General features: G+C 42.5%; 1 protein-coding gene across 4 annotated transcripts in view; it reads right to left on the reverse strand.

Moving 5' to 3' along the window:
- Nucleotides 1-13123, reverse strand: part of ATP8A1 (ATPase phospholipid transporting 8A1) — a 223414-nt gene that overhangs the window by 82401 nt on the left and 127890 nt on the right. For all 4 annotated transcript variants that reach the window (XM_041727158.1, XM_041727160.1, XM_041727159.1 and 1 more), the window contains 2 exons: nt 9841-9979; nt 6319-6383 (listed from right to left, as the gene is read on the reverse strand). In XM_041727158.1, the coding sequence (XP_041583092.1) occupies nt 6319-6383; nt 9841-9979 (204 nt within the window). The remainder of the gene's footprint in view (nt 1-6318; nt 6384-9840; nt 9980-13123) is intronic.

The raw sequence follows: 13123 nt of genomic DNA on the forward strand, positions 1-13123 counted from the left end.
ACGTGGGACTCGATCCCCGGACCCTGGGGTCACGCCCCGGGCCAAAGGCAGACGCTAAACCACTGGGCCACCCGGGGATCCCTGAATATCATCTTTTCTGAAAAAAAAAATAAATAAATAAAATCACTTGTTACATCAGCTGGCAATGAGGACCACCTTCCCTGGGAATAGTAATACTAAGAGAACTAATAATGATGATGATGATGGTAATGGTCTGTATTTTTAAAGAGCTTCGGCACGCTAGCCATTGTGTAGTATTTAGAAGGTACTGTTTTGTTTAATTCTCACCACGTACCCCTGAGATGGACATGATCACCACTTTAGTTTTACAAGAGTAGCGGGTCACTGAGGCCCAGAAAAATCTATTTGCTTACACCTCGGAATCCAAGGCCTTGGACCCATCCTCCCATGGCGGTGAGCACCAGAGGTCAAGTTAGACTTCTAGAACGGGCGTGATAGTATCTGCCTATTAATGTTTTCAGGGGTGTGATCGTCCCTATAAAGTCTTTAGTCCAGTACCTGGTACAAAAAATAAGCACTTCATAAACATGAGCTGGTGTTTTTCTTATGATGGTCCCAGCAATGCACTGAGCTCTGCAGGGACAGGAGGGCTCCCTTTTCACAGAAAGTCAGAAAGCTGCATTTTGCTTTGGGAGCCTATCCCTGCTTCCCACGTATCAGGTGCCGACCCCTACTCAGGCTGAACGTGAACGTCCTAGGACTGCCCCGATGCTCTGAAGGAGAGGCAGGCAGGGCTGCTCAGCTCAGTCAGTGAGACTTGTACACGCTGGAAGCCTGCTGACTCTGAGGGCAGGGAACTTATTTCTCCAAGCTCTCTATGTGCATAGATACACATTTAACCATCATTCCCCCCGATTAAACACATAGATAGTAAATAGTTTTCTCCTCTGCCCTTTTTTGTTCCCTAGGGAAGCCAGACACTAGAGAGGAAGAGGAGGGAACAGTGAGAACGGGTTTAAGATCCCGCGTGGGACAGATCCCAGGACAGATCCAGCAACTCCCCACATAAAAGAGACCAAGTTTAAGAGTATATCACGCTGTAATACAGACACTAGGTTATATTATGGAGACCAAATAGATTGTTCTGGAGCCCACGGGGTTAATGGCTCAAGACATGATGGTCTCTCCTATCCTCCCTGGACTTGACAGATGAGGATGGTGGCATTGGGATTGGAAAGGCCTTAATTAGACACCGGCTGCTGAAGACAGATTGAGATTCCCTAGTTCTTAGCTCACATTTTTAGACTTTTCCCATTTTAGCAGACAGACTTTGAACAAATCATGACCAACTAAAGATATGAAAGAGATGTGAGAAGAATCCCTTGGACCTAGGTCATGAAGTGGCCGGGGCTTGAGACGTCTGTGGGATACTTCCCAGGCATTGCTGGGAACTGACGGAGGAAGTACAGCAGTTTCGAGCCAGCAATCTGAAATTCCTGCCCTTGCAGACCCATAAGGAAACGTCTCCTGCCAAGGACATAATCAGAACTAATAAAGGGGTTCACAGTAGCACAAGAAGAAATGGTACCAATTCCCTGAATGATCAGTGTATTACAAATACCCAATAGATTCTGACCAGCTTTAGATGCTTCTCAGTGGTGCTTACCTATGAAACTCCTATTTTCTAAACTAAGAGAAAAAAAATGATTAAGCTTTCTAGGAAACTCTTTTGCTGATGCTGTGGATATGGGACAACAGGTGGCAGGGGCCTGGGCGTGAACACCTGCTGTGCTCTGGGCAGCCTGTTAGCAGGGCTGCTGCTGCTCCTGCTGTGAATGTAAAGGGAGCCATGAAGGGCAGAGGCCTGTCCGATTTCCAAATCAGATCTTTAGAGCAAGACTTTCACTCTGCATTTTTTTTAAATTTATTTTTTATTGGTGTTCAATTTGCCAACATATAGAATAGCACCCAGTGCTCATCCTGCCAAGTGCCCCCCTCAGTGTCCATCACCCAGTCACCCCCACCCCCCGCCCTCCTCCCCTTCCACCACCCCTAGTTCCTTTCCCAGAGTTAGGAGTCTCTCATGTTCTGTCTCCCTTTCTGATATTTCCCACCCATTTTTTCTCCTTTCCCCTTTATTCCCTTTCACTATTTTTTATATTCCCCAAATGAATGAGACCATATAATGTTTGTCCTTCTCCAATTGACTTAGTTCACTCAGCATCATACCCTCCAGTTCTATCCACGTCGAAGCAAATGGGGGGTATTTTCAACTACGGTTTGGTTTCATACTTAATGGTTTTAAAAAATGCCGAACAGCCGTTAATTTTTCAAGAAGGATAATTGTATGCAAACTCCAAATGAGAAAATCAGAAAGCCAAATAACTTTTTTTTTTTTTTTTTTTGACATGAGCTAGAGATGGGAAGACAAAAATTCCCATTATGGTGACTGCCAGGAGAAAGGTTTTTCTACGTGGAAACGGAAGAGCCCCAAATATATTATTTTACGTGTACGAGTTCAACATAAAAAAAAAAAGATTCGGTTTTAAAATGAACAGTTAGCATTAGGAATATCTCAGTAGAAAACGTGCACGGTTCATAGCAACATGCGTCACTTAGACAAAAGAAGATCTACATTTATATCTTGCATATTACATATTATACATATTATATATTATACATATTATATATACATATTATACATATTATATATATTAGATATTATTTATATTAGAAGATGGTGAAATAATAGATCTTTCGTAGTGAAAATGATCATTCCGCAAAACAACTTGCAAGCTGCTGAAATACTATTTTTCTACGAAACTTTACACCGTGTCTTTCTTCAACACGCCGTGCCCGGTATGACCCATACCAGTCCCGTGCCCAGGGTGATGTTATCCTCCCTTTACAGGCAGCAAAACTGGCTCAGAGACGTGACCTAATTTCAATTTGCCCAGGGTCTCCGTTCAGAATAGGGCACAATTGTATCATTTTACAGAATAATCTGAGCACGCTCATTAGAACTGTCACTTGATGAAACACACACCCACAATGCATTTCCTATTGCATGATTTCCTAAGATATTACCCTCCTGCCAAGTTTATCACCTACACATTAGTTGTTTGTGCTGATGGAATGGTAATCCCATATTTTATCAGGCTCGGTAACAATCTGAACACACAGGATGCTTTGCTTTCCCACGACAATGAAAAATAAATCATGATTTATCTACAGGCTGCCTAGCACATCTAATGATTTGCTTGAAATCTCAGCTGTGGATTTTACGAGGCAAGATCTGAAGGAGCTATGCAAAGTGATGTTTCCTTTCCTGCTGAGAAGCAAATGAGAGCACCACAGCGGGTCTGACCCCAAACAGCCAGATTTGTAAAGTCACCACTTAACTCCCTGGGAGAAAAACCTTCCCCAGATGCAGTGAGAGAAAAAGCAAGGCTGCGGAGAGCTGGGTACACTCGCGTTAATCCGTTTGTCTCCCACCGCACGTGGTCACTTGGACAGCCACGGGCCTTTCTAAACACCTCATCAGACAAGATCAATACTGCTGAATTCAAAACCGATATACAACTTTAAAAAATTTTTTTATTTTTATATATATATTTTGATTTTTATTTATTTATTCATGAGAGACCCAGAGAGAAAGGCAGAGACATAGGCAGGGGGAGAAGCAGGCCCCATGCAGGGAGCCCGACAAGGGACTTGATCCGGGGACCTCGGGGTCACACCATGAGCGGAAGGCAGACGCTCAACCGCTGAGCCACTCAGGGGGGTCCCCAGCTTTAATTTTTTTTCCCCAACTTTATTTTTTTTTAAGGGAAATCCTTAATTTATAATTACTCAGTGACTTAATTCTCACATAGAGATGGAGGACTCACCGTGTGGTCGGCAATTTGCTGGGCATTGCTGGAGAATTAGAAAGCAAAACAGGCAGGCACAGACCCCTGCTTTAACTGAAACTACTGTCTTGGGAGCCCCACCTGGTTGGGTGCAGGGACTTGCCAGGTGCTCATCACTTATGAGTTACCACCCTGAAAACTTCAAAATGAAAATAAAGGCCCTGCTCTTAACCATCATGATGCGGTACACTGAATATTTTTGGCATTTCAGTTTTCTTTTTTTCTTTTTCTCCCCTTGGGATTACAATTTCTATTGCTCACTACTTACGACACTGGGCCCCCAACCTTTCTTACCTACGTCTCCCGGCCCGATGCCTGCACCCCATGCCTCACCACCCTTCGGACCCTTGTCTCCCATCCCGCCTCTTTGAAGAGGCTGATGAAGTTGCCTCCCTTGCCCGGTGGTGGAAGCAAGTCCTCAGTGCTGGCCCAGACCCCCACAGCTGACCTGAGACCACCTTTCCAGCTTCCGCTCCTCTGTCATCTCTCCATGGGCTCCTTATAAACACTGTGTCGCCGTTGGAGACGACCTGGGTGGCTTCACCTATGCTACTGCAGAGCAACTGCTAAGGAGAGGAAGTATAAAGCAGCGTGAACCGCATGTTGTGACTTGTGTTTGATAACAGGGTCTGTGCACCGACAAACACGTGTGTAGCCCCCAGCCGTAGCACAACATCCCTGGACGAACCCTCGGACACTGGAGCTGGTGGCCATCCCTCGGGGCAGAAACCAGGGAGGTTGGGTGTGAGGGAGGCGATTCACGTTTTTAACACGTGCACTTGCCCCTTTCTATAGCTTTAACTTTACCCCTTACGTGCCTACACTTAGTCCAAGAAAACTTAAAAAAATTAAGACCTTGTGTTCAACGCTCCTCTTTCATGCCCCAAATATACCCTGAACTGATTTGCATTCAGTTTCTGCTTCAGGTGTTCCTCCATCACTCAGCTACTCGCCTCTAACTAAACGCCGCTTACTTTAGCGCAACACCTCCCTGAGCTTCACAATATATAATTTCATAGCAAGACACCTACCTTATGTCTGTATCTGTTTTGTTCTTCATTTTTATTTTTTAAAAAAAGTTTTGGTATCTGTTTTGTTCTTTACTTGTTTGCATTTTACTTATTATCTGTGAGGTTTTGAAGGGCAAGGCTAGCACAGTCATAATTTTTCACGACATTGTAACTTGAATAAACCAAAAAATTAACAACCTGAGGGGTTAGGGAACAGAGACAACAAACCAGAAGGGGCGGGGTCCCTTGAGTGCTCACTTAGTGGCATATTCTTGGTGCTTGTCAGAGGTCTACTGAATGAGTAAATAAAAAGGAAAGTCTTCCAACCACAGGCTAGAATTTTTTTTTTTTTTTTTTTTTTTTTTTTTTTTTTTTTTTTTTTAGTTTGTGCTTGTAGGATTAAGGCATGGTTCACAAAATGTACTTATTATTAAGGATGTGAACAACTTTCATAGTTTCAAAAATCATGTGTTATTCTTTAGGCTACCAGTGTCTCAAAGGTTTCACAAGAAAGGGAAAAGGGTCACAGGGATTGTTTTTGAGGCCAAATCATGAAGAGACCATCAACCAATCCAAAAATCAGAAGTCCAATCGCTTCTTACATATAATTTCTGTTCTCCTCCTGACCTCTGAACATTTGCCTCTTCACCATCCCTCGAACACAGTGGCCTCTCCACTTCACTCACATCTTTAACAACAGGTTTTTCTCTGCTCCGCTTTTTGCATCACAGTGGCTATTTCAAGCAGCCGTATAGTCACCTCCCTCGTTCTGTCTTCCACCTTAAGTTACAAACACTCACCTTTACTTTAAAATTCTTACAGGTCATTTGACCTGCAATTTTTTTTTTTTGGCGTAACTTCTATTTTACACTGTACACACAACAAATCTTCCCTTCTTTCCCAAATATAACTTCATGTGATTGCAGCCCTGAAAAAAGGACATCCTAGGGATTTACATTTTGGCCCAGAAATTAGGACACTAAAAAAACCCAAAACAGAACAACATGACTTTCCTATAAGGAATGGTGAATTCATGCCATTTAATAGGTTCCACAGATTTCTTTTTAAAGAAACAAAATATATATGAACCCTGGAAGCTAAAGCAGATATTAAGCGATGAATATACAAAATTCCCAGGTAGATATGAACAAGCTGCAATCACTCAGTAACCTCCTGACATGATGCTTTTGTAAAGCAGTTTTGTCTCACACCATCAAGCAAATCATTCAGTGACTTGTTTTAGCTGCTTGTGGACATAAAACTGGAATCTATTTACATCAACATGGTTCAGACCAGTAAACGTTACGTGACACCAGAGCAGGAGCGAGAATGATCTTTTAACCTGAGGAAGATCAAACATTTCCAAAGCTATTTGAATATAAAATACTGCAAGATGATTAATTTGTTAAAGGATTAAAAAAAATGATTTTACTTACATCAAGAGAGCCTTCGTTTATAACGATCATTCCCATGTTCTTCCTCAACAGTTTGCAGGAGTGTCCTATGTCCAAACACAGAGTAGATTAATTGATAGAATCCATTTCTCTAGAGAGAAGCAGGGAAGATGCTAAAGTGGTAACACTCTAAAAATAACCTAAATCTTATTTATAGATAAAATTAAGGTTTTGTCTATTTTATTAGGACACTGATGAAGTCAGCGGTTTCCAGGTTTGCAGGACGTTGAAGGCACGTTCTTTCTTCCTTCTTATAGGAGGGACACAAGGGTAACACTGGGTGTGTTAAGGTTGTCTTGATCAACAAGTAGGGAAAGACAATATGGTAATGACTTTCAGTGTCCCAAAACCTAATAAATTCATGTGGAATAGCCTTCCTGATGACCAACACGAGGAGCAGAAGAGGGGCTGGTGATTGTTCCTGGGGAAAGTGCAGGAGGGCTACCTGGCTATCTTTTGGACCGCTGATCCCACACCACCATGGCCCTGCCCTTGGACTGTGGTCCTGCCCTCTGAGGTCCCGTCCTCTTGCTTTGCTTTACTTACCGCAGAGCAAAATCACCTACTGGTTAAACTACCTCTGCTGCTCTGAACCCATCTGCAGACAGACGAACGTGGCTGGAGCCAAACAAGCCACCCTGCTGACTGGTGTTTAAAATATGACCATCGCACGTAAAATAATATCACCTATACTTGCTCCTTTTGTGAGCTCGTTTGATACAATGGTTTGTTTGTTTATTTTTAAAGATTTTATTTATTCATGAGAGACACACACAAAAAGGCAGAGACCCAGGCAGAGGGAGAAGCAGGCTCCCTTCGGGGAGCCCGATGTGGGACTTGATCCCAGGACGCCGGGGTCACGACCTGAGCTGAAGGCAGACGCTCAACCACGGAGCCACCCAGGCACCCAGGTGCCCCAGATACAACGGTTTTTAAATACCACCTACACCTTGTTCATTCTGGGACTCACATCTCCCACTTAGAGCTCTTTCCTGAACCCCAGACTCTCACATCCCAGTGTCTGTGTTAACAGCAGACGCTGAGGTGCAAAACGGGCATCTCAAACTTAACATATCCAAAACCTAGATTCTTGATGTCCTCCCAGAGCACCTGCTTCTCCTCAGTCTTCCCCATTTTGGTTAACGACCACCGCATCCTTCAGTCACGATGGCTAAAATTCCTCGGAGTTATGCCTGAGTCCGTGTTTCTCTCAAACCCGACACATCCAATCTATTAGTCAATCCTTTAAAATAATATTCTGGCCATTTCTCATCACCTTCACTGTTACCACCCAGGTCCCAGTCACCACTGTGCCTCACCTGGATTAACGTAACAGCCTCTTCTCTGGTCTCCCTGCTTCCACCCCTGCTTCCCTTCCAGTCCATTCTCTGCCAGCCTACAGGCCAGACTGTGGAGTCATTTTCATGGGAAAGCCAGTCCCCATCTTTCCTCTGCTCAGAACCACCCTGGGGTTGCCCATCTCCCCAGAGTAAACACAAAGCCCCCCTCCCTCCCCGGGGCCTGGGAGGCCCCATCCAATCTGGGCTCGGTTACACTATCCTTTTCTCCTACTCTCCCTCTCTGCATTTCTTCTCTTTCCAGAACAGAAGACAGCTTTCCCTCATCATCCGAAGGACAAGCTCTATCAACTCTCTTGGGTCGTTTCTCAAATGTCACCATCTCGATGAGTTCTTTCTGACCTTCTCACTTAAACCTGAATCCTTCTGTGCAACGCACCGTAACCATTTGTTATATGAGTGAGTCTCACCAGCTTTATTCTATGAAAAAGGCCCCAAAGATTATGGCCCAAGACTCTACAAGTTAAATGTTACCAGATGCCACCACCGTACTCTTCACAGGAACTGTCGTCATGGCTACACACCCTGAACTTATTTTCCTCAGGTATCACTCTGCCACCATACAGTCTCCCTCCACCTGTAGCCATGTTTTCAATTCAGCATATTTGTCTTTTTCAGGTCTCCCAACTCTAAAGCATTCTATATCCTTTGCACATTTTCTTTCCATTTGTCTCTAACACCAGTGATAATTTTTATAACCCAAATTAACCATTTGCATGGCTTATAGATTTAAACTTCTACTAGCTGGTGTCTTTTAAAAAATAATTTTCCTCTACTATCAGCCATTTAGTATAAATCTGGGGTTTTATATATGAGGAATACTGAGATTACTAAAACTTCTAAAAGGAGTATTAGCTAAATGTTTCTTAAATAATGATATTTGACGGTGACTTTCTAAAAATGTGGTTTTATGCTGTCAATGCCTCTGAATGGTTTCTTCGACTTTGGGAGAGTTTTGGATGTAATTCATATCATTAATATCCAGAGGCCGAATCTATGTCAGGGTTTACAGAGTGCAGGCCACCTGCTATACTGAATGTGGAAGAAAAAAAAAGTGACGTTTTCCTGCACATTACTGGTATAATAGGCCTCACACCAAATATTCACCTTCTTCTCAGTAAGACCTCTATTATGGGTTGAACTGTGTCCCCCTCATTTTACATGCTGAAGCCCTATTGCACAGTATCTGCAGAACCTGCTTTTAAGAAGTTAGAACTAAATGAGATCAGAAGGCAGGTTCCTGATATAATAGCAACGGTGCCCTTCTTTTTTTTTTTATTTTTTTTTTAAATTTTTTTATTTATTTATGATAGTCACACACACACACACACACAGAGAGAGGCAGAGACACAGGCAGAGGGAGAAGCAGGCTCCATGCACCGGGAGCCCGACGTGGGATTCGATCCCGGGTCTCCAGGATCGCGCCCCGGGCCAAAGGCAGGCGCCAAACCGCTGCGCCACCCAGGGATCCCCGCAACGGTGCCCTTCTAAGAAATGAAAGCAACACCGGGAGTGTGCATCCTCTGTAGATACAGAGGAGAGGTCAGTGGAGGACAAGGAGGAAGGTGGCCACTGCCAGCCAGGAAGAGAGGCTTCGGGAGACCCCAAACCTGCTGACACTTGATCTTGGACTTCCAGTTTTTAGAACTGAGAGAAAATAAATTTCTGTTATTGAACTTGCACAATCTCTGGTATTTTGTTATGGCAGCGTGAGCAGACTAATAAAACCTCTTTCTGAAGAATGAATTAACTGCAGGATGAATGCGGGATGAACTGGCAACCTTCTTATTTCCCTTCCCAGAAATCGCCTTTGGTCACATGAACAACTGCCAATACCATACAAGCCTGCCATAAACCCAGTCTCCAGACTTTCACAGACAACTGCAGAGATGTTACCTACACGCGTCAATTATGGATGGAAGGTAGAGGTAGGTAGAAATACAAAGGTGAGAGAGGGTTATTTTGTGGTTGTGGGAGACTTGTTAAATGCAAAGGGGCCATTAGTAAACAGGTAAGCCCAATACTATTACAAATGGAGATCTTACAAAACCACGTCCTTCAGATCTTGAAATATCTCAAGTTTGTCTTCTAAAATATGTCAACGTGTTAAGCATCAAAATTTAGAGTTTGAAATTAGGTGAATTACCAATGTTGATGGCAGTTTCCTGCTTGTCCCCCGTGAGGATCCAGATTTTGATATCTGCTTTCATGAGAGTTTCTATAGTTTCAGGCACTTGATCTTGTAATTTATCCTCAATGGCTGTAGCTCCAAGTAGCTGAAGATTCTGGAGAAGATGAGAGGAAAAAATTTTAAGAGGTAAACCAGTTTAGAATCTTTAAGAATTGAAGTGTGCATATGTCTTTCAATCAGAGACTAAACGGTAACACAGAGACGTTGATGTGAATTCAACCATCCCACTGAATTTTCTCTTAAGGATCCCCGACTTTGAATCCAGTACTTCGGCATGAACTTGAAGATATCTGTACTACCTTATTCCTTTCTAAGGCAGGGGATGGACTCCTATAAAAACAAAACACAACAAAACACAACAAAAAATCATATGGCAGGGAGAAATCAAAAGGGAGTTAAAGAGGAGCAGGTGGCTCATAACAAACAGCAACGACAAAAACTAAGGAAGATCAACCCAGCAAAGAAGCAATCCTGCTGACCTGTTTGAAAAAGCATTTGAAAAAAAGCTTATATGATTAAATCGTAATTTGACGCAGAAAATATACACACATCATACAGTTAGAAACGACAAGGAAGAGAGGATGAATCCAAGGGACGGCCTCAGTCTCTGTAGCCAAGAGCAGGTTGGGCACTTCTCACGTTGCTCCCTACTTGTGTAGTAGGAGGCCAGAGACTGTTAAAGACTGCTTGCTCGCTAGGTGGTGTGTGTCATACAAGAGCGACCACAATCAACATGTCCTGCAGAAAGCTCTTCTCATTGTTCACCAAGAAGAAGAAGGGTTTCTACTCTTGTCTTCTTAAACGGAGGAAAAAAGAGAACAACTTGGTTGTTAGGGAAACTGGCTCACCATGTAGATAGACGCAATGGTTCTTGGTCTTAAATACACAGGAATGCACAGTGACCAACTAAGCCACAGTCGACCGATTCCTGGATTTCCCCTGTAACCTAACCACCAGTATGATCCACCCCAACGTTTATCTTTCTTTTTAAGCTTTTTCCTCCCTTTTCACTTTTGTTTTATTTAAAACACCAGACAAGGACAGTACAGATACAAGGAAAGTCAAGTGCTAAGGAGAGTGTCCAAATTGGTAACAACAAAGAAAACATTCCATAGTCTGTCTTCCTTCTAACATTAAGTTGTTTACTATTTACCAAAAACGTAAGTCTAAACTTAGTCCTAAGTCTTGATAGGCATTGGAAATATATGCAAACACATATGAATAAGCACGAGAGAGTTTATGGATGTATTTGTTAGGAATGCTTTTGCCTGTGAGTAACGGGAAAAAAAAATCTAACAATGGCTTAAAAGAAGATTTGATGTTCCTTCCATAAGTAGTCCTGGGACAGGCAGTTGTGGGCCTGAGACCAACAGCTCAACTCCCTCTGCAGGTCTCTTTCAACACCTCCAGGAGGCTGCTACGACTGTAATTACATTAGCCACCACCTGAGACAGGAGTCCGGGAATAATGCCCACTGTATCCATCTCTTATTTGAAAGTAAAAGTGTTCCTAAAAGTCCTTAGCAGATTTCCAAATACCGCCCTATTTGGTTAATTATATTTACACGGCCATCCTTAACTGTTAGTACTTAGCTTTCCCAGCCTTGACTGTGGGATGGCAAGAGAGAAGAGGAATGGGAATGGGCGTTAAATTAGCCAGCCAACAGTCTTTGCCACAGCGCTTACAGATAGGCATGCACGTGCATCGGTGATTCTGTCCATGTGTATCTGTCTGTGCGTGCATGTTTATAGATACACACCACACGTTCTCCCTTACTTTGCCTGGAGAGACTTGGCTCCTCCTGCATGGCCAAACTCAAAAGTTACTGCTTCTATGAAGTTTTATTTCTAAAACGAGTTTTCCCCTCTGCAGTGCCTTGATGGAGCTTTACTCCTATTCACATCTTAATTTATCATATTCAGATTAACTATTTATTTTTTTTTTCATGAGAGATACACAGAGAGAGGCAGAGACACAGGCAGAGGGAGAAGCAGGCTCCCTGAAGCGAAGCCCAATGTGGGACTTGATCCCAGGACCCCGAGGTCATGCCCTGAGCCGAAGGCAGATGCTCAACTGTTGAGCCACCCAGGTGCTCCTCAGATTAAGTGCTTAAATATACAACTGAGAGTTTTGTCAAGAGTAGGGGCCATGTCTTGTTCATGTTTATACTTCGTCTCCAGAATACTGACATCAACATTCAGTGTTTGGTGCGTTAGTGAAAGTGAGTGAATGCTAAAAAAAAAAAAAAAAAAAAAAAAAAAAAAAAAAAAAAAAAGAAAGAAAAAAAAGAGAGAGAGAGATTCCAAAACCCAAATATTATAAAGTACTGTTTGTTGCAATCTAGACCATATTCTTTTCAATATACTCCAAATAAGTTATATAGCTATTAGATTCACTTGATGCGTGACTTCTTAGTTTATAATACATAAGACAGGAAGGCAAATTCTCTTCCTTAAGGAGATAGTATTATTTTATTATCTTTAATGGGAAGCAGATTTGAAATCTATCATAACCTGATGAATAATTATCATCAAGAAGTTCAGGAATGAAAAGGAAGAACAGTTCAGCAACAACCATGCCAACACGACAATTGCTGTATTTCAAAGTTTAGACGATGATTTGATCCATTCTTTCAGCCATTTTTGGGGCATTTGCAGCTAAACCATCCTGGCCCCCATCCCAGGGAAGATCAGAATATAGCTGTGTTCAAATAACAAATATTCCACAGAAGGCATGATGAGATTTTTTTTTTAAATGAACATGGGGCCAGTCCAGTAAAACAAGCTCTCAAAATTTTCTTTTTTCTTTTTTTTTTCAAAAATTTCTAACCTAAAAATTATGATTTTTCATAATGTCTCACAAAATCCTTGGGTACCTAGATAATAGGAGAGCCAAGGTGTGAACACATTCATTAGAAAAACAAATATATTTGTGGGTCTTGTAACGTGAAGGGGAGAATTGAGTTCAGGAAGTATACAGGTCTATGTATCATCATGCACAAATCCAATAAAAATAACATGACTGCATGAGGGGGATCACACTGAAGCCATCTCTGAAAGAAGGAAAGCACCTGGTTTTGCACAAGTAAAAAAGAAACACTTTTCAAACCAGGTGAAGATAATATTAAGGACTAAACAGGTAGGGCCAGCGACGTGGATGTGGAGAAAAAGCCAACAAGCAGGCTACCCGGGTGTGTTGGTGACTATCCTAACAGGAATTTCTAAAAAGGGTAATGAAA

This window comes from Vulpes lagopus, chromosome 12, assembly GCF_018345385.1.
Source record: "Vulpes lagopus strain Blue_001 chromosome 12, ASM1834538v1, whole genome shotgun sequence".
NCBI classification, from domain to species: Eukaryota; Metazoa; Chordata; class Mammalia; order Carnivora; family Canidae; genus Vulpes; species Vulpes lagopus.